The sequence below is a fragment of the Lutra lutra genome, chromosome 16, assembly GCF_902655055.1.
Source record: "Lutra lutra chromosome 16, mLutLut1.2, whole genome shotgun sequence".
In the NCBI taxonomy this organism is placed as follows: domain Eukaryota; kingdom Metazoa; phylum Chordata; class Mammalia; order Carnivora; family Mustelidae; genus Lutra; species Lutra lutra.
Genome location: NC_062293.1, coordinates 29835998 through 29858804, shown reverse-complemented (window position 1 = coordinate 29858804; position 22807 = coordinate 29835998). Strand labels below are relative to the sequence as shown.

At 38.5% G+C, this 22807-nt stretch overlaps 1 protein-coding gene across 2 annotated transcripts in view; it reads right to left on the bottom strand.

Annotated features, from left to right (window-relative positions):
• TOM1L1 (target of myb1 like 1 membrane trafficking protein) overlaps positions 1 to 22807 on the bottom strand; it is a 59696-nt gene that overhangs the window by 1084 nt on the left and 35805 nt on the right. For both annotated transcript variants that reach the window (XM_047706532.1, XM_047706531.1), the window contains exons 9-15: positions 21056 to 21116; positions 20562 to 20679; positions 19593 to 19689; positions 6221 to 6272; positions 4175 to 4277; positions 3639 to 3720; positions 61 to 125 (exon numbers count right to left, since the gene is read on the bottom strand). In XM_047706532.1, the coding sequence (XP_047562488.1) occupies positions 62 to 125; positions 3639 to 3720; positions 4175 to 4277; positions 6221 to 6272; positions 19593 to 19689; positions 20562 to 20679; positions 21056 to 21116 (577 nt within the window). In that variant the 3' untranslated portion in view covers position 61. The remainder of the gene's footprint in view (positions 1 to 60; positions 126 to 3638; positions 3721 to 4174; positions 4278 to 6220; positions 6273 to 19592; positions 19690 to 20561; positions 20680 to 21055; positions 21117 to 22807) is intronic.

The following is a 22807-nucleotide window of genomic DNA, read 5'->3' as shown; positions in this document are numbered from 1 at the left end:
TGGCAATTACACTGGAATTCTATAGCATGGGGAATATATGTTGTATAAGTTGAAGTCTACCTCAGCATTCACTATGACTGTGAGCTCCTTTCTGCTGATGAACATCAATTTCTTCATAAACAGCTCTGAAACAAACAAACCATCATGGCAAAAGGGTTATTATATTTCAAAGTACTATTTTAGTTTTTAACTACCAACACCTTAACTAAAAAAATCTGCCATTTTAGGTATTCAGACTGTATCAGTGAATAAAAACAGATCTCTGCCCTTGAAGCTTACATTATATTATAGCTTTCTTAGAGCCTAATGTAATTCCCATGCATCTTACAAATATGTATCTCATATAACCAGTTCATTTTAGTTGTGACTCAATGAAAAATGTGGCTCAAATTTGGATAGTTTGCTCTCTGCTTTACCCAAAAAAAACCCCCCAAAAACAAAAAACAAAAAAAATCCAAAAAACAAAAAAATCAGTTTTTCCAGGTTTCAAAGCATTTAAAAATACTAACATTCTATCTTCTTAACCTATGTTATTACAGTCGAAACTCCTGAGCCCCCTTCAACTTATAAGTGTCATCTCTATACCTCATTTATAGTAATTTTTCATGGCATCATTCAGTTCTTCATATCTGTCTTACATAGGCCTATACCTAAGAAAACATCTAAACCTACACATAAAACATTGATACAGTATAGTAAAACATGGCTGGGGAAAGAAAATCTTTTAAAAAAAATCATAGCACTGTGAAGCCATGTTCATCAATGTTACGAGGATCCAAGAGGGTCCAGAAATTTTAATGTATTTCCACAAAGCTATTTCAACTTCTTACACTCCTCACATCTCTGGTCCCCCTCCTCTTACCACTCTTGGTCAGAAACCTCTTTTAAAAGTAAATTAAATGCCGTGGTATGGAAACTTTCTCATCTCCCTATCACCATATCTTCAAGTCTTCATTTCTTCACCTATACCACCATCTGTTTCTGGCTACACCTGGCTTCTCAAATATGTTACTCACTCAGTCTTCCCCCTTTTTGAACTTCTGGTCTCCCTATCTATTAGATCCTACTGGACAGCATTTACAGATGCTCCATTGTCTCCTATTTTCTAAAATAAGGCAGTCCTCAATCCCATGTCTACTTAGAGTGATCATCTCAGTAACCTCTAGTTACCAAGCCATTGTCCACCATCCCTTCAAATGGAAGTTTATAGTGGCATCTATAATGACCATCCCTACTTCCTCCCCTCTGTTAACACACTAAAATCTGGTTTTTGTCCGCATCAGTCTAGCAAAACAGCTTACACCAAGGATTTCCTTCTACTTAATTCATTAACTAGTTTTCAGTCATCATGTCCTCTTTTATGGTTCATCACAGTTTTGTACTCCCTCCTGGTTTCCAAATTGCTCTTCCACATTGGCTAATAATAGGGTCCCTATTGTTCTCTTTGCTCTTGGCATTAGCTGTTCATTTCCTTGAATGTGCCCAAACTCTGTCTACTCAGTCTTTTGTACCTGTTGTTCCCAGGGCCTACAAAACTGATTCCCAAACTTGTCACCTGACTGATAACTGCAGGTCTCAACCTTATTGTCACTTCCTCAAGCTTTCCCTATCCCTCATTCAAATTAGTTCTACCTGTTATAATCTTTCAAGTCACCATGTTCTTTCATACCATTAACATGATCTGTAAATATATGTTTCCCTGTTTTCTTTCCTTTTTTTTTTTTTTTTTTTTTTTTGAGTATGTTCCATGGATACAGGACTTGAATTAATGACCCTGAGATCAAGCGTCAGACACTTAACTGACTGAGCCACCCAGGTTCCCTGATTTCTTCTTCCACGCTAGATTTAACCTCCATGAGGATGGGGAGGACGCCTCTCACTCAACATTATAAATTAAGCATCAGTCATTGTCCTTGGCATATAGTGTTCAAGCATTTGCCAGATGAATCATGTGCACATGTACGTATATAACTTCATAAATATTGTACTCATCCTACCAGAACAGAAATTCTTAACCTAGGGTTCATGGACAACTAGTGATGTGAAAATTCCACAACTTTTCTACAAGGCTTTGTGGTTTTCCTTAGGGAGAATTTCCTAAGGTGAATTTTTAATGGAATGAAACACCCTACCCCTCAGAAAGTAAGAACCACAATGGTAGAGGATTCCAAAGCTCCACTTATCCAGCTTCTCTTCTCACTATCTCAAATTTAATATCTGTTGCACTGCCATATCTACTTATAATTTCCTAATTAACTGGAATATAATAAACTGCACTTCCTCTTTGGATGGTATGTGATTCTGATTCCTTAAGCGACAAATATATTCAGTGATACTTTATCAACCAGAATGACTTAGAGAAATTTTGCAATCCTACATTAGGAAAAAAATATTTAATGAACTTATAGGGGTGCCTAGGTGGCTCAGTGGGTTAAAGCCTCTACCTTCGGCTCAGGTCACCATCTCAGGGTCCTGGGATCGAGCCCCACATCAGGCTCTCTCCTTGGCAGGGAGCCTGCTTCCCCTTCTCTCTCTGCCTGCTGCTCTGCCTACTTGTGATTTCTCTCTGTCAAATAAATAAAAAAGTCTTTAAAAAAAAAGTATTTAATGAACTTCTAAGTCTGTTAAAATTCATAAATTATTCCAAAATGGATCACTGCATTATTGGTTTAAAACCAGGGGTCAAACTCTCAAATGTTTAACACATGCCAGGCTGATCAAATAAATGGACGAAGCGGGCCAGTCGGGGCCTGATCAACTGTAGCACATACCTTGCCTTAATGAGGCAGCTACTACTCAGTTCTAACGTAGTGCTAGCATTTAAAAATGCAGGCCTTGCTTTGCCACAGTACCAAAAGAATCCACAAGACCAGATACATACATAAATTTTTTTTACAATATCCCAGTTTTTAATTTTTTGTCAATTAATTTTTAAATGCACGGTTTAAATTCCACATAGGTCAAACAGAACACAGCTGTAAGGAAGATACTGCCTAAAGGCTGTCAGTTTCCTAACAATGGTTTCTATAAACGTGCTTTAATCCTTTTTAAGAATTCTAGGGGTAATTGTCAGTCAAAGTATTAAAGCTCTAATGAGCCTACTTACTGTTGCATAAATATTTATATACACTTGACCAACATATCATAAAATAACACTCTAAGACCTTCAAGTTAAAAAGACACGTTTACACTAACTAATGCTTTATTAATCCGTTTTAAGTTGACATATAGAGTGAAGACTAAAAACAATTTTTTTTTCTGATTAGTAGTTAAAGAACAGTTAAAATAATCCATCAATGTGGTATTACTTATGTCACCAATTAGTGAATATAGTGCCATTCTCAAGCTGGAGAGAACATTTCTCCCAAGGCATCTATAAGGAACCCGTTAATGTACATGATGGTTCCAGTTATTTCTTAATGTGCAGCCCCAGCATTTTTATTTTTTAGTCATAAGACCGAGCACAATAAAACCATTAAGAGCAACAGCCTCCATAAAACCTGGTAAGTCATTTTTAATAAGGTCATCAATTTCTGCTAAGACCTAGACAAAATTAAATGTAAAACCAAACCCTGTTAGCTCTGTTACCAAAAGGAACCAAGACGAAAAATAAATTAATCATTTTGTAAATGACTTACTCTGTAGTGACAGCAGGAGCTAAGGGATCAAACTCCATTACCTCGTAGTAATTGGGTGGCTGGAGATCATTCTTTGTCAATGCTTTAGGCAAAAACCAAAAACAAACAAAACACCCAACCAGTAAACACACGTATTTTTCAAGAACACATGCACAATTAATATTCTCTTTATGATTCAGACTTCAAACATTAGACCCTAAGAAACCCTGACAACCAGAAATAAATGCAAGTGGTATTCTAATGCTACTCCCACATGCAACAAATCTATATATAACAAAAGGTCTTCCAAACTTCAGCTAAAGATCCATTTACCTCAGCATTTCAAATACAACATTCAGCACAACACAAGCATTTTTATAATCTAATGTCGGTCATAATGGTATCTGCCATGCATTTACTTCATGGAGCTTAAAAGGGCATATGAAGTCTTCATTTTTCCTCTCTATATACCTATTTCCAATCAGAAGTAAATCTCTGACAGACTCCTATATTCTCACCAGTTTTCTTTTTCAATGCAAATAATAGGTCTCAAGTACCTGGATGATTGCTGGGCAAGGAAGGCAATCTCTGGCTTGATAGTGTTGCTGGAATGTTCTGCAGACTAACTGGCTCTAGTACTGAATTTGAATATTCTGGAAACTGAAGAAAGCACAGCACAATGTTTAAATAAACATTCTACATTAAGCTTTTCTTTTGTTTGTTAGATTCCCAGGCTTCTAAGTGGCACTATTCCAAGAACCATATACTCTCAACTGGACAAGAATTAGAAATTACGAGCTATTACTTTTTTAGATAATAACCATTTATAACACTTACTACTTTTCTCTCTGGTTCCATGCCCACTGTACCTCATTTCCCATACAAAATGTAAAATTAACATGTTGCTTTAAAAAAAAATGTGTGGCTCAGTCTAGCTTCTGTTGTTTCCCATTGACTAAAAAATCTCACCCTCAAACAGGAAAATAAATCTTAACCCTACAGAAGGGCATAAGATGATGACATCAAATCAGAAATAATAAAGTCTTAGAAATATCTTTCTTCTTATAAAGTCCTCATTCACTTCACAAATATATCCTGGGCACCTACTAGATGCCAGGCACTATAAATAAAATAGGCCAAGTCCCTGTACCCTTGAAGCAGACAATCAACAAATGTAAACAAATGTCTGATAACAAGTACTCTTAAAAACAAACCAACCAACCAACCAACCCAGTGTAACAGGGAGAATAAAGCCTGGGGTAGATGGGCTGGGCTACTGCTGTGATAGTAGTGGTCAGGGAATGCCTCACTGTCAGAGCCCTGACTGAGGTGGGTGCTGGGAGTACCTGAGGGGACACAAGGTCATCTCTGAGGCAGAGGAGACCAGTGTGGCTGGAGTAGAGTGAGCCAAGGAAGAGAGGTGAGGTTAGAGAGGTAATGGGAGAGGAGAGATCAGCATTTCAGGTTTTTACAGAGTAAAACAGAAGAGGAAAAATCATAGGTGGCTTTAGATCAGTTAAGTAATACATGACTCCCCCCCCCCCCCCCCCCCCCCCCGCTTCTCCTAAGACTGCTCTGGTTTGAGAATAGATTGTATGATGGGGATGGGGGTGGAAAGGGAGGTGAAGACTAAGGCAGGGTAACCTGAGGAGGCCACTGCAATATCCATCTGATGGCCTGGACTGGGATGCAGAAGTGGAGGCAGTGAGAAGTGGCTAGAAAATAGGTATGTTGTGAAGGGAAAAGGTGAAAAGGTAGAGGTCGTGCACTGTTTTCCAAGGTTTTGACTTAAGCAACTGAAAGAATGGAGGGGTCCTTTACTGAGGTGGGGAAGCCTGAAGGAAGAGCATGTGGAGAGCCAGGACTGGAAGAACACAAAAAGAGATAACTTGGAAGGCAGATTTGTGAGTTCTTAGGGAAGGGAGTTGTGAGTTCTTAGGGAAGGGGTTTGGGCTGGAGACACCAATTGTAAACTGTCAGAGTCCGAATGGTATTTTAAGATACGAGACTAAAAGACTGGAAGAACAAATGTGGAAAGAGAAGTCTGTAGCCTAAGCCCTGGGGTCTGCAACCCTGGAAGGCCAGTAGAGGAGTGGAGACCAGCAAAGGAGATAGAGAAGTGGAATTAAGAGAACAAAAGTGAGTGGTGTCTGAGAGGCACATGTGCAAAAAAGGAGGAAGTGAGTGATTCTGTCACCTGCCAATAAATCAGGTAAGATGAGCATCCAAAATTACAGTAGTAGATTAGTACTAATGGAGGTCACTGGAGACCATGAGAAGAGCTATACCAGCACACTGGGAGGAATGAGAGCCTGTATGAAACCCATCAAAAAGGATGGAAGGAAAGAAGAGGAGACAGCTACTATAAACACTAAAGGAATTTTGATCTGTAACCATTTTTCTAACAGAAGTAAGATTCAGCCTGCCTATTTTGAAAGGCCAAAAAGAAGATAAAGAGAGGTCCTAACAAGGACTGTATCAACAGGTTATAGAACATATAACACAACACTGAACAGAACGTGAGATTTAATGACCGGGAATTCCTCCTCAGCCATGATAATCTGCTGCCTGGGGTGCTGCCTGGGGAAGGTTTCAGTACTTACACTTTCATATATAGGACTTGAGGTGATGTTTTGGCTGGTCCTTTGGGTAAACCTAGGAGAGTATGACAAGACAGCTTCATTACCCTACAGTGAGAGCACAAATGCAAAAAGATGACTTTCTATGAACAAAATCTAAAATAAACCTTTAGACTGCAATGAAATATTAATTTTATAAAACAACGGCCATCTGGTTTCAGTGCTCATCAGCTTTTGGTGCCCAAATACCAAAGAGAATAAAGACAAAGCACTATCCCATGGCAGTGGTAGCCCCGAGATCCTGAAGTATACATAATATACTAGTGAGAACAAGCCGTCAGTTTTTCCATCAGAGAAGCTACCACCCTGTCATTTCCTGAAGGATGAGAAGCAATCCAGAGTAGAGGTTAGGAATGAGGTAGGAAGGGCCCTAGTTTAATGTAAGATAGCACACACACTTCGGCTTGTCTTTCCCACTGAGGGCAACTAAAAAACCTGAACTAAAAAACCTGGAAAGGATGCATGGGACAAATATTTGAGGGCTGATAAGTAAATAGTTCATAGGATAACTGGGAAAGAAGACTAGATTTTGAGTATCACCAAATCATTGTGAATTTAACTCCTGCCGCCGCCCCGTCTTGTATACCTGAATGCAATGCAGCCTAAAACCCAAGACTGGGCAGTGAGAACAGCCAGTTCCAGGAGAAGCTCTTTTGTTCTCACTCAAGGAGCAGGAGACAGAAATCCTAATGCTCAGAGATAGTGTGGAAATTCATTTTCCCCTTTTTTCTTATTCTGTTCTCTCATCCTCTAAACCTGAGGCAATCCCAAAGTGACTGAAGTGACAATAGAAGCAAGAGGGACCTGCAGAGGTTTATTCATCAGAAGGGACCCTTCTTCTCCAACAAGTGTAACTGTGATCCCAAGGACAACACAAACACTGTCTTGCTTTTTTTTTTTTTTCTTTTCTGTCCCACCACTTGGTCGCAGACACATGCACAGTCAAGGAAATGCATCGCATATAACAGGGCAACTGAATCTCCAGCTTTCTGACTGGAGGAACAAAAAGGTAAATCCTAGAAAAGCAAAGCACCAGAGAAATAACAAAGAGGGGGGAATTCAGAAAAATCTTAAAGTTGTTTATGACATCCTGTGCTCACTCTGTGATCTGTGCCTCTATGGATTTGATCCCAATCAGGATGCCAAAGATACTGAGAACTAAACACATAGCCATCCAGACCTCAGGGTGGCACACATGAGACAGATCAGAATAGCACAACAAAGCTTTGAAAACATAACTACTTTGGAACCAGCTACCTCCATATTACCAAATCCAGCACAAAGTCAGTAGGCTAAAGCTGAAGCATGAACCCAAGGAGGTTGTTTGCCTTCTAAAATCAAAACAGCCCCATCCTCGACAGGATATAAATAAGAGGAAGTGTATCCTAACATTAAAAATGCCTAGGATACAATCCAAAATTACTAGGCATGTGAAAAACTGGAGAAATTTCAACAGGCAAAAGAAAAGGCAATCAACAGAAGTCGGTATCAAGAGGACACAGATGTTAAAATGATCTCAGATTTTAAAGCAGCTATTATACAAGTGCTTCAACAAGCAACTGTGAACACTCATGCAAAAGAGATGGAAAAATAGAAAGTTGTTTCAAAGAAAAATAAGATATAAAGAAGAGCCAAATAGTAACTTTAGAATAAAAAATATAACTGAAGTTTTTAAAAAAAATTATAGAATGAGCTCCCTAGAAAAATGGGGATGACAGAGGAAACAGGCAGCAGAGAAATCCAAGATGGCAGAGGAGAACACCTTAGTTTTGTTGGGTCCCAGAAATACAGTTAGATAGCTATCAAATCATTCTGAACACCTGTGAACTCAACCAGCAATCTAAGAAAATAATAGCTGCAACTCTACAAATAGAAAAGAGTCCACTTTCTGCAAGGTAGGAGGTGTAGAGAAGTGCATCTGAGGTGATATATTGGAAGATAAACCATGGCGGGGGGGCTTGGTAAGCTGGCTACCCAAAAGTGATAGAGCAGCAGAGCACAAAATCAGGACTTTTAGAAGTCTGCTCTGGTGAGGGACATCCCAGCCTGAAAGGCACTCAGGTGGCAAAGCAGGGCAGAATCTTAGGTGGGACAGTGTATGGTCTCAGAATCAAGGTGCTAAATGAAGAAGATATGTAGCCACGAATACTTTATTCAGCAAGGCTGTCATTCAGAATAGAAGGCGAGATAAAGAGCTTCCAAGACAAACAGAAATTGAAAATTTGTGATCACTAAACAGACCTGCAAGAAATATTAAAGAGGAGGGCACCTGGGTGGCTCAGTTGGTTAAGCATCTGCCTTTGGCTAGCATTGGGATCCTGGGGTCCTGGGCTCAAGTCCCACGTTGGGCACCCTGCTTAATGGGGAGTCTGCTCTCTCTTCTGCCCCTTCTCCCTGCTCATGCTATCTCTCAAATAAATGAATAAAATCTTTTTTAAAAATCTAAAGAAATATAAAAGAGGATTCTTTAAGCAAAGAAAGGGCCTAAAAGTAACACAGACCAGAGACAATATAAAGAAACAGTGACTTTACAGGTAATATAATGGCACTAAATGTGTATCTTTTAATAGTTACTCAGTGTAAATGGGCTAAATGCCCCAATCAAAATACAAAGGCTATCAGACTGATGAAAAAACAAAACCCATTGATATTCTGTCTACAAGAGACTCGTTTTAGAACCAAAGACACCGGGGCGCCTGGGTGGCTCAGTGGGTTAAAGCCTCTGCCTTCGGCTCAGGTCATGGTCCCAGGGTTCTGGGATCGAGCCCTGCATCGGGCTCTCTGCTCAGCAGGGAGCCTGCTTCCTCCTCTCTCTCTGCCTGCCTCTCTGCCTACTTGTGATCTCTATCTGTCAAATAAATAAATAAAATCTTTAAAAAAAACAAAACAAAAACAAAAACAAAGACACCTTCAGATTGAAAGTGAGGGGGTGGAAAACAATTTATCATGCTAATGGACATCAAAAGAAAGCTGGGGTGGCAATCCTTATATCAGACAAATTAGACTTTAAACCAAAGACTATAATAAGAGATGAAGAAGGAAACTATATCATACTTAAAGAGTCTATCCAACCAGAAGATCTAACAATTGTAAATACTTATGCCCTTAACATGGGAGCAGCCCATTCTATAAACCAATTAATGACAAAACTAAAGAAACACATAATAAAATAATAGTAGGGGACTTTAACATCCCAATCACTGCAATGGATAGATCTAAACAGCAGAACAACGAGAAGCAAGAGCTTTATTATTATTATTATTATTTTAACTTATTTTTTAAATTAACATATAGTGTATTATTTGTTTCAGGGATAGAGGTTTGTGATTCATCAGTCTTATACCCAGAGCTCATTACACCACATACCCTCCTCAATGTCCATCACCCATTTACCCCTTCCCTCCAACCCCCTCCCCTCCAGCAACCCTCAGTTTGTTTCCTATAATTAACAGTGTCTTATGGTTTGTCTCCCTCTCTGGTTTTGTCTTGAAACAAGAGCTTTAAATGACACACTGCACCAGATGGACTTCACATATATATTCAAAGCATTCCATGCTAAAGCAACATGATACACATTCCTCTTGAGTGGACATGGAATATTCTTCAGAATAGATCACATACTAGGGTCACAAGTCAGGTCTCAACCAGTACCAAAAGACTGGGATCATTCCCTGCATATTTTTGGACCATAATGCTTTGAAACTGGAACTCAATCACATGAGGAAATTTGGAAAGAATTCAAATACATGCAGGCTAAAGAACATCCTACTAAAGAATGAATGGGTCAACCAGGAAATTAAAGAATTTAAAAAATTCATGAAGACAAATGACAATGAAAACACAACTGTTTAAAACCTTTGGAATGTAGCAAAGGCAGTCCTAAGAGGGAAATACATAGCAATACAAGCATTTCTTGAGAAACAAGAAAGGTCTCAAATACACAAGCTAACCTTTCACCGAAAGGAGCTGGAGAAAGAACAGCAAGTAAAGCCTAAACCCAGCAGGAGACTAGACATAACAAAAATCAGAGCAGAAATCAATGAAATAGAAACCAAAAGAACAGGGTGCCTGGGTGGCTCAGTGGGTTAAGCCGCTGCCTTTGGCTCAGGTCATGATCTCAGGGTCCTGGGATCGAGTCCCACATCGGGCTCTCTGCTCAGCAGGGAGCCTGCTTCCTCCTCTCTCTCTCTGCTTGCCTCTCTGTCTACTTGTGATCTCTGTCAAATAAATAAATAAAATCTTAAAAAAAAAAAAAGAAAAAAAGAAACCAAAAGAACAGTAGAATAGATCAATAAAACTAGGAGCTGGTTCTTTGAAAGAATTAATACAACTGATAAACTCCTGGACAGACTCATCAAAAAGAAAAAAGGAGGACCCAAATGAATAAAAATCATGAGTGAAAAAGGAGAGATCATGACCAACACCAAGGAAATACAAACAATTTTAAGAATATTTTATGAACAACTATAGGTCAAAGAATTAGGCACTCTGGAAGAAATGGATGCATTCTTAGAGACATATAAACACCAAAACCGAAACAGGAAGGAACAGAAAACCTGAAAAGACCCATAACCAGCAAGGATACTGAAAAAGTGATAAAATATCTCCAAGAAAAGGGGGCCAGGGCCAGATGGATTCCCAGGGGGAATTCTACCAAACATTTATTTTTTTAAAGATTTATTTATTTATTTGACAGACAGAGATCTCAAGTAGGTGGAGAGGCAGGCAGAGAGAGAGAGAGAGGAGGAAGCAGGCCTCCTGCTGAGCAGAGAACCTGATGTGGGGCTCGAACCCAGGACCCTGGGACCATGACCGGAGCCAAAGGCAGAGGCTTTAACCCACTGAGCCACCCAGGTGCCTTCTACCAAACATTTAAAGAAGAATTAATACCTATTCTTCTGAAGCTGTTCCAAAAAATAGAAATGGAAGGAAAACTTCCAAAGTCTTTTTATGAGGCCAGCATTATCTTGATCCCAAAACCAGACAAAGACCCCACCAAAAAGGAGAATTATAGACCAATATCCCTGATGAAGATGGATGCAAAAATTCTCACCAAGATACTAGCCAATATGATCCAACAGTACATTAAAAGGATTATTTACCACGACCAAGTAGGACTTATTCCTGGGATGCAAGCAAGGGTGGTTCAACATTTGCAAATCAATCAATGTGATACACTACATTAATAAAGGAAAGGATGGGAACCATATGATCCTCTCTGTAGATGCAGAAAAAGCATTTGACAAAGTACAGTATCCTTTCTTGATTAAAACTTCACAGTGTAGGGACAGAGGGAACATACCTCAGTATCATAAAAACCATCTACCAAAAGCCCACAGTAAATATCATTCTTAACGGGGAAAAACTGAGAGCTTTTCCGCTAAGGTCAGGAACAAGGGAGGGATGTCTACTATCACCACTGTTGTTCAATATGGTACTGGAAGTCCTAGCCTCAGCAGTCAGACCACAAAAAGAAATAAAAGTCATCCAAATTGGCATAGAGGAAGTCAAACTCTCACTCTTTGCAGATGACATGATATTCTATGTGGAAAACCCAAAAGACTCCACCCCCAAATTGCTAGAACAGGAATTCTGAAAATGGCAGGATACAAAACCAATACACAGAAATCAGTCACATTCTATATGTTAACAATAAGAGGAAAGAGAAATTAAGTAGTTGATCCTAATTACAATTGTAGCACCAAAAACTGTAAGGTGCCTCGGAATAAACCTAATCAAAGCAGCAAAGAATCTGTATTCAGAAAACTATAGAACACTCATGAAAGAAATTGAGGAAGATAACAAGAAATGGAAAGATGTTCCATGCTCACAGATTGGAAGAACAAATATTGTTAAAATGTCTGCTACAATACAATCTACACATTCATGGCGATCCTTACCATAATACCATCAACTTTTTTTCACAGAGCTGGAACAAATAATCCTAAAATTTGGAACCAGAAAAGACCACATGAATAGCCAAAGGGATGTTGAAAAAGAAACCCAAAGCTGGTGGCATCACAATTCCAAACTTCAAGCTCTATTACAAAGCTGTAATCATCCAGACAATATGGTACTCACACAAAACCAGACATACCGATCACTGGAACAGAAAAGAGAACCCAGAAATGGACCTCTATGGTCAGCTAATCTTTGACAAAGCAGAAAAGAATATCTAATGGAAAAATTACAGTCTCTTCAACAAACGGTGTTGGGAAATTTGGACAGCCACGTGAAGAATGAAACTGGACCATTTTCTTACACCATACACAAAAATAGATGCAAAATGGATTAAAGACCTCAATGTGAGACAGTAATCCATCAAAATCCTAGAGGAGAACACAGGCAGCCATAACTTCTGTCTAGACCTGTCTCCAAAGGCAAGGGAAACAAAGGCAAAAATGAACTACTGGGACTTAAAGATAAAATGCTTTTGCACAGCAAAGGAAACAGTCGACAAAACCAAAAGACAACCGAGAGAATGGGAGAAGGTATTTGCAAATGTCTTACCAGATTAAGGCTGGTATCCAAAAATCTATAAAGAACATATCAAACTCAACACCCAAAGAACAAATAATCCAATCAAGAAATGGGCAGAAGACATAAACAGACATTGCTCCAAAGAAGACATAAAAATGACCATGTGACATATGAGAAATATTCCACATCACTCAGCATCAGGGAAATACAAATCAAAACCACAATGAAACACCACCTCACAAACCAGTTGGAATGGCTAAAATAAACAAGTCAGAAAATGACAGATGTTGGTGAGGATGCAGAGAAAGGGGAGCCCTCCTACAATGTTGGTGGGAATGCAAACTGGTGCAGCCACTCTGGAAAACAGTATGGAGGTTCTTCAAAAAGTTGAAAGTAGAGCTATCCTACAACCCAGCAATTGCACTACTGGGTATTTACCCCAAAGATACAGATGTAGTGAAAAGAAGGGGCACATGCACCCCCATGTTTATAGCAGCAGTTTCCACAATAGTCAAAGTATGGAAAGAGCCCAGATGTCCATCGACAGATGAACGGATAAAGAAAATGTGACACATATATACAATGGAATAGTACTCAGCCACCAAAAAATTTAAATCTTGCCATTTGCCAATGACATAGTGAAACTAGAGGGTATTACACTAAGCGAAATAAGTCAATCAGAGAAAGATGATTATCATATGATCTCACTCATAAGTAGAATTTAAAAAACAAAATAGGATCATAGGGGAAGGGAGGGAAAAATAAAACAAGATGAAATCAGAGAGGGAGACAAACCATAAGAGGCTCTTAAACATAGAAAACAAACTGAGGGTTGCTGGAGAGGGGGCTGCATGGGGGATAATTGGGTGATGGACATTAAGGAGGGCATAATGAGCACTGGGTATTATATAAGACTGATGAATCACGGAACTCTAACTCTGAAACTAATAACATATTTTATGTTAATTAATTGAACTTAAAAAAAAGATTTATTTATGTAAAAAAATAGGCATACTTGAACTTAAATCAACAGAAATTATCCTATCTTAAGGAAAAACAAAACAAAACAAAACAAAACAGAAAAAGAGTGAAAAAAGTAAGGAACAGAACTCTAGGCATTTACCAGACAATGATACCAGATCTAATATTTGTGTCATCAAGAGTCCCAGAGGAACAGTAGAACATGTAGTGTTGAGCAAGTATTTGAACTATAAGTTTGAAAACTTCACAAATCCGGTGAAAGACATAGACCCACAGATTCAAGAAATGCAGTATAGTAGGTTGAATGGTGCCCCACCCGCAAAAGGTATCTCCTTGTCCTAATTCCTGGAACTTGTGAATGTGACTTGATTTGGAAATGGATCTTTTCAGATATTTTTAAGCTAAGGATCTTGAGATTATATTAATATTATATTAATTGAATTATATTAATTGAATGAGCCTTAAGTCCAATGACAAGTGATCTTAAAGAAAAAAGCAGAGGGAGATTTGAAACACACAGATCAGACAACATGAAAGTAGAAGCAGAAAGTGGAGTGATGTGGGCCAAGCCAAGGAAGCAAAAAAAAAAAAAGTGCTAACAGTCACCAGAAGCTAGAAGAATGAAGAATGCTGCTAGTCTCTAAGAGTCCTGCAGAGAGTGTGGCCCTGCAGATTTCAGGTTTCTAGCCTATAGAAGTATGAGAAAATTAATACCTGTGGTTTTTAACCACCAAGTTTGTGGTGATTTTTTTTTTTTTTTGGATGGCAGCCATAGGAAATGAACACTCTCAGCAAATCCCAAACAGAATAAACCAAAAGAAATCCATGTCCAGACATATCATAATTAAGCTGTTCAAAATTAGGGAAAAAAAATTCTTAAAGTGTAACACAGAGAAAACAACATATTATCTATAGGAAAACAATGATGTGAGTGCATATAGACTTCTCATTAGAAACCACATAGGCCAGGGACGCCTGGGTGGCTCAGTGGATTAAGCCGCTGCCTTCGGCTCAGGTCATGATCTCGGGGTCCTGGGATCGAGTCCCGCATCGGGCTCTCTGCTCAGCAGGGTGCCTGCTTCCCTCTCTCTCTCTGCCTGCCTCTCTGTCTACTTGTGATCTCTCTCTGTCAAATAAATAAATAAAATATTTAAAAAAAAAAAAAAAGAAACCACATAGGCCAGAAGAGGGTGGAAGAAGTTTGAAAACTGAAAGAAAAAAAAACAAAACAACTCATCAAGCCAGAATTCTGTATCCATTGCAAACATCCCTCAGAAACAATGATGAAGTAAAGACATTCTCACATGAAGTAAAAGGAGATTTTTCACTGCCAGTAAACATGCTCTAAAAGAATCGCTAAAGAAAATTCTTCAGAGAGAACGGAAATCATATAAGAAAATAAAAGAAGATCAACAGAAACGGCAAATATTGGGTGGGTTCCTCTTCTTGAGTTCTTTAAAATATACTTGAGGTTGCACACAAAGAGTATAACATTGTCTTGGGGTTTTTTTCAATGTGGATATATACAATAACTACAATATAAATGGAGGATCTCTAAATTTCCTACCTTTTACTTTAAGTGGTAAAATATTGGGTGTACTTGGACTAAAATATTATGTACATTGCAATCCTTAGAGCAACCATTCTCCTCCCTCCTCATAACAAACTACACAGAATTACAGTCAAACTCATAATAGATAAGATGGAATAATGAAAACATTCAAACAATCCAAAAGACTGCAGTAAGGAGGAAACAGAAAAAAACAACAACAAAGAGAGCAAGTAAGTTACATAATGTTAAACCTAAATCCAAACCTAATTACATTAAATGTAAATGGTCTAAATGTACAGTTAAAGACAGAAATTACAAGAGTACATAGAAAGGCATGAACCAACTATATGCTATCTACAAGAAATGCAGTTCAAATATTTTTATTTGACAGACAGAGATCACAAGTAGGCAGAGAGGCAGGCAGAGAGAGAGGATAAAGCAGGCTCCCCGCAGAGCAGACCGCCCGATGCAGGACTTGATCCCAGGACTCTGGGATCATGACCTGAGCCTAAGGCAGAGGCTTTAACCCTCTGAGCCACCCAGGTGCCCCTCAAATATTTTTATATAGTTAAAAGTAAAAAAATGAAAGACAATTCGCCACACAAACACTAATCAAAAGCAAGCTAGAGTGGCTATATTAATATCAAAGTAGACATCAGGGCAAAGAAAATCAGAAGGGATGAAAAGGAGATGATACAATGCTTTAAGGGTCAATTCACAAAGAAGACACAGCAATACTGAATGCACATGCACTTAATAATAGAACTTCAGAATATATGAAGCAAATGCCAATTTTACACAACGTTTTCTAGAAATAGGACACACTGTATGATTCTATTTAGATGCCATGTTTGAAAAGACAAACTACAGGGACAGAGAACAGACTGGTGGTTGCTGGGTGTGTTGCGGGGGGGTGAGTGTGGGACAGTATAACTATAAAGAAATGCCACAAGGGAATTGGGGGGTGAAGAACCACCCTGTATTCTGTAGTGGTGGTTACATGATCTAGACATATGTTAAAATTCATAGGCCCACACACCAAAGAAAAACAATTTTAAATAGGTGAAATTTCACCTTATGGAAATTTCAAAAATAAAATTAATTAAAGCAGAGAAAAAAAAAAGAAGAAAGCAGGCACTGGAATCAGACCCACTTGAATTTGAATCCTTGACCCACTTGAATTTGCAACACCTTTGGGCAGGTTAATCTTCAGCCTTGGTTTCTTCACTTTTGAAGAAATGAGAATGATGGTATATCTACCTCCCAGTCCTATAAGGAGCACTAGTAAGTAATTTAGTCAACCTTACTTATTCTTGTTAGTCTGTTGCCGGATAGTAAGTGGACAATAAATATGACCTATTATACTTTATCCCACAATCATGGTTTTTCAAGATTCGTTTCTGTTAGAATAATTCCATCACTCATTTGTTCTGTGGTGGTGAACAACAAACACAGAGGGGTAGAAAATTCTCAAGACTCTAACATATTTTTGATGGCTAATTTTGCCTTTCATGTGTGATCTCTGGCACAGTATTTAACCCACAGTACACACATTAGGTAACTTTAGTGCTTCAATTCCTGACACTATTATAGTTTCACTCAGGTATAAGCCCTTCCGAAAACTAGAAAATGGATACAAAAGTCTTAGTTTAAAAAACAAAACATTGATATTACACGTTATCTTTTATTCCAGTGAATTCTAAGAACTATAATTATTTTGATATCTGGATGTTGGGTGGACAACCATTATAGGGTTTCTAATGTATGATCAGCAAAGTACTGCTTTATGATTCTCCTGGGATGCTTTTTAAAACTAAGGAGTCCTGGGTGGCTCAGTGGGTTAAAGCCTCTGCCTTTGGCTCAGGTCATGATCCCAGAGTCCTGGGATGGAGCCCTGCATCAGGGCTCTCTGCTCAGCAGGGAGCCTGTTTCCTCCTCTCTCTCTGCCTGCCTCTCTGCTTACTTGTGATCTTTGTCTGTCAAATACATAAATAAAATCTTAAAAAAAAAAAACAAAACCAACAACTGAGGAGTCCTACTACTGAGTCCTACTCAGTACTACTGAGTAGTAGTCCTACTCAGTCCTACTACTGAGTCAGAATTTTGGGGGCCAGCAATTTTACTTTTTAATAACCCCCAAGTGATTTTTATGCACACTAAAGATCCCTGATACTACAGATTAAAACAAGCAGCTATTAGGTAGGATTTGATCTTTTTATAAGCTTTATAGAGACATTTTTATAACTGGATTTCATCTATATAGTCAATTCTCATTACACAACACGATTTGCAGGATAAAGGAAAACAGAATCAGTTACTTTGGATCACATTATTTACTAAGCAAATTCCTGGAAATCTGCCTACATCATTGCAGCATCACTTGCATCACAGTTATGTGATGGTACCAACCGACTAGTCGTTTACAACACAGCCACTGACACTATTCTTTCCCAACACATGAAGCTTTCCTCAGTCCCCTCCTTCCCTTTTCTCTTTCTTCCCATTTTGATTCTTCTTTCTTATTTCCCTTCTCTGCCTCTGGCCCCCACTCCTTTTAAGTAGAAAAGTAATTCAGTGCTTGAGTACAAACACTGGGCAACTCTAAAAACATGTCTAAATCCACTGATGTGAAAACCCATGTATTTTTATCAAGATATGCCAAGCTATGGTGAGTGAAAAACAAATGCAAGGTTCACAGGGGTATGTAGAGTATGAGTATGCTGCATTTAATAAAGGAGAAAAAAATCATATTCATTATTTACTCAAAGACAGTTTGGAAGGACAAGTAAGAAAGTGGCTACCAGGGTAGGAGCAAGATGTGACATAAGGGGAAGCAATGGGGTGGGGTGAGATCAAGTACTGTCCTTGCAGATCTTTTTTTTTTTTTTTTTAAAGATTTTATTTATTTATTTGACAGACAGATCACAAGTAGGTAGAGAGGCAGGCAGAGAGAAAGGAGGAAGCAGGCTCCTTGCTGAGCAGAGAGCCGACCCTGCAGATCTTTTTATATCATTTTGATACCTGAATCATGGAAATCCACTGTCTATTACCTAAAATACTACATTTAAAAGGAAAAAAAAAAAAAAACCCAGCCTTTCATACAGAAAATCCAACTTCTGTTATTTTTTGCTATATCTAGTGTATCCAGCTTCTCCTTGACCTTAAGGGAATTGTGCCTTTTTCCGTTTCTTCTGCATCCTTCTTGTGTTTCTTAACACAAAGAGGCAAATGTTTACATTATTTCTTACTTTCTTATGCAAATGTAAGAAAGTATACATACATTACTTTGCACACTTTTTCACTTCATCATAATATATTGGTGATCGTTCCTCACAGAGTCTACTTTTGTCCCCTGGTTGTGTAATAATATATTGTGTAGATATTTAGGCCACAGCTGATGCATAGTTGAGTCATTTCCAATTATTAGCTACGCCCAAATGTTGTCAAGAATAATCTTGTGAACCCTTCATTTTGCATAAGCAAGTATGAATTCCTAGAAATGAGATGGTGGGTTAGAAGACAAATGCATTTATAATTGTAACAGATATTACCACTTGCCCCTCATAAGAATTGCGTAATTTTATGATAGCACCTGTCTTTCCACAGCCAGTAAAGTCCGTTAACATTCAGACTCTTACCAATCTGTGAGGTGAAAAATAAAAAGTCACTGTAGTTTAATTTATACTTCCACAATTTTAAGTAAGGTTGAGCATCACTGCCTCTGTTTATGGGCCATCCATCTCTCTTTTCTGGTGACCTATCAATTCATCTGACCTGCTTCTTCACAGCTTATGAATTTGGGCCGTTTCTATTCCCTAAATCTCAGCCTCCTCTTCTGTAAAATCGGCATAATGACAACAGCATAGATGCAAGAGTTTTTTCAAAGATTAAATGGAATAAACGAACACAGCTTAGCAAAGTGCCTGGCACATGGCAAGTGCTCCATAATTCGTGTGGCCATTTTTTTGTTTTACCTCCCTTGTCATTCAATTCCCCTTGTTCTTCCCCCACTTCCTGTTACCACTGAAAAATAAATAATTTTTGGAAGGCTTACCACCTAGACTGCTGTATTAGGGGGTACATATAGCATCTCAAGGATTCTTTGCAAGAACCCTAGGAAGTATTCTCAGAAGAAAAATGAAGGTTCACCCTGGTGAGGTTTCTCATCCAGGGTCACGCAGCTGGTAGGAAGCAGAGCTGAGATTCTAACTCAAGACTGTCTGATTCCCAACTCTCTACTTTTCCTCTTATGTCATACTTTCTTAAATATAAGGAATCAGAAGAAGATGGTATTACCTCTGTGGTATTACTGGACATACTTACAAGGGTGTTTCCATATTTTCCAAGGCTAGCAAATCCACCTGTGGACGAAGACTGGGGTTCAAGTTGTTTGTTACGGCAGGACTTGGAGAGCTAAAATCTAGAACACAAAATGGACTTGTTTGGCTTTAAAAATATTTTGTCATTCAGTTATTCTGCTCAATTTTCCACATTAAAAACAAAACAAAACAGATATTTCTGCCACCGTAAAATCATTTCCTCAAACAGAAATTAAAGGACATTATTAAATGGTAACTGGAAAGAGAAATACTGCAACAAAAAAAAGGATGTTGTGAAGGTAACAAATGTTATATTGGGTTTTCTGAAATCCCAAACTGATCTAGAATGGAAGGAATTTTGTGTGTCTTGTTCTCTCAGGCACAAAAGTAAAAAGCCAGGGCATATATGGAGCTCTACCCTCTTCTCCCCAAGCTCTCTACTTCCTATAATCCTGAGACACCCCAAAGTAGGAAAGTCTCAAAGGTTGGGTAGCTATAAGGTGGCAGACAGAGGATTTCAACTTGGACTTCTACCTCAAAAACCTGTGTTTTTTTTTCCTCCACATTTCACCACCATGTAGGTCAGTCCTCCTAATTCCTGACTTTCTCTATCAGCATCAAAAATATTCCCTTACCTAATGCTGTAGCATAGCAGAGAAACCCAAAGGTCATAGTGTGTGGTACAGAGTGGTTTTAAGTTTGGCCATGATGTTGAACCACCTCTATAAAAGTAGACCAGGTGAATTTGATGAGATTCTAAGCTAGAGGATGAGTTTCAGGATCCCCCTCCCATATATCCCACTTCTGGGTTTGACCCAACCATTTGCCAAGGAATAATTACATCTCCTGATACAGTTCTCTGATATTCAAACGGACTTCAGTCCTTCCCAGGTTGCATTTAATCATGAAACCAAGCAGAACTGTTTCACATCAAGCTCTTCTGCTGGTCTGAAAGGCCCATGTGCTTATTTACTTAAGTCTGAAAGCTGAGCATTCACGGTGTTGAGTTCTCCCAGAGTGGCCCTAGGCATTGGAGGACTAAGCCTAAGGTCCAAGAGATCACAGGATGGGGCAGAAGGTTCACTGGTAGTCTGAAAACAAACAAAAACACAATTCAGAAAAAAATGTCAGGTAGTTTATCATGGCTTTCTCCCCAGGGACTTTTTTTTTTTTTTAAAGGAAAATCCTATTTGGATGCATCTTGAAGGAGAACTCTATTCAACAGGCAACACTCGTACTAATCGCATCTCACCATCTACGTGAGTTGCTGCTTAATCAGACAATCTTTTTAAGACCTCTCACTAGTAGCTTAATAATATCGAATTGTTAAGGCAAATACCAACCACCAAAACCACTCCAAATTGTTAACGAATGTCTCCTCTGTTTTAAGACTTGTTTTAGGTAAGCCTCATTCCCTACAATTTGTAAAATGTTCAATTGTTTTTTATAACATTTCTGTTCACTTACATTAGCATCTTCCCTCTGGTTCCTATTCTGCTCCAAAATCCTTTGTTGGTTCCGAGTGAATCTGTTTGAGTTAGAAAAATATAAGTATTTGAAAGAAAAAATATATGAACATGCTATAATCCTTAAAAAATTATTAACATGCAACTATTCAGGAACAAAGATAATCAGCCTCATCCCCACTGACTCCCAATAAAGTATGTTAATAACTTAAAAAAAATTTCTTTCCATTTTATAAGGGTAGTAATGCCTTTAGAGAAAACTGTGAGAAAATGAATATATATTAAAAACTAGTAATAGGGGTGCTTGGATGGCTCAGTTGGTTGAGCATCTGACTCTTGATAATTGGCTTGGGTTGTAATCTCTGGGTCATGAGATCAAGCCCCACATCAGGCTCCGTGTTGGGCGTGAAGTCTGCTTGAGGTTCTCTCTCTCTCCTCTGCCCTTCCCCACCCCCACCCCTGGCTCATGCGATCACTCTCTCTCTCTCTCTCAAATAAATAAATGAAATCTTAAAAAACAAACAAACAACTAGTTGTAATTCCATCACCTAGAAATGGTCCCTATTAATACCACGATGTATTTCCTTGCAGTATCTTTTTCTGTAAATTAACCTATTTTTAAACTTATTTGAGATTATATTTCACATAGTTCTGTATCCTAATTCAGTTGTGTTGTGAGCATTTCCCAGTTATTCAGAAATGCAATTTTTAGTGGCTGCATATTTTACCTTATGAACATAGCACACATCTAACTACCTTTTTTTTTGGGAAACAAACAACCAACCAAACAGATTTTATCTATCCATTTGAGAGAGAAAGAAAGAGAGCACACATGAGCAGAAGAAGAGGCAGAGGGAGAGAGGGAGAGGGAGAAACAGACACCCCACTGAGTGTAGAGTCCAACACAGGGCTCAATCCCAGGACCCTGAGATCATGACCTGAGATGAAGTCAGATGCTTAATCGACTAACCCACCCAGCGTCCCCACATTTAACTACTCTTAAATATTTAACTTGTTTCCAATCCCGCCATTATAAATACTGTTCCATAAAAATTCAAATACAACCTATTTTCATTGTTTCTCTTGATTTTTATGACACCTGATATCTACTAAAAATATTGAACTTTACAATTTTACATTGCTCGTACACTGGGAATAAAGGCAGATAAATAAATGAATAATAATTTTGAAAGAATAGTGAAGTTGAAGGCAGTAGTCCAAGGATCAAGTGTCAGCTTTATTATCACAAAACTGTAGGATCATGGATATAACTTCTGATCCTCAGTTCTCTACCTGCTAAAAGAGGATAGGAGCATTTGAAGCATTTCCTCAGAAAGTTATTTTCAGGGGTGACCCCTAGAAAGATAATACAGGTGGATTAATGCAGAAATGCTTTGCAAACTAAGAGTTGCCTTAGAAACATACTAAATTAGAACATGCACTTAGGTTTAAAGATTTTTCCCTTTCTAAAACACGTTTTTTCCTCCACCTCCTTATGGCACTAGCTTCTTGTACACTAGTTATGTGCTGGGTATGAACCACCCTCACAGATCAACCCTCGAGCAACAAACTTCTGTTTTCTTATTTGCACAACTCTTCTCTAGATGTAATGAGCAGAGATTTTAGGGGATGTTGGAATAGGGCAAATGTATTTTGCACATGGATGGATGAGAATCTTTGGGGGAACAGAAGGCAGACTGATGAAAAGAATGGAGATTCCCCCTTTCCGAGATATCCATATCCTACCACTGGA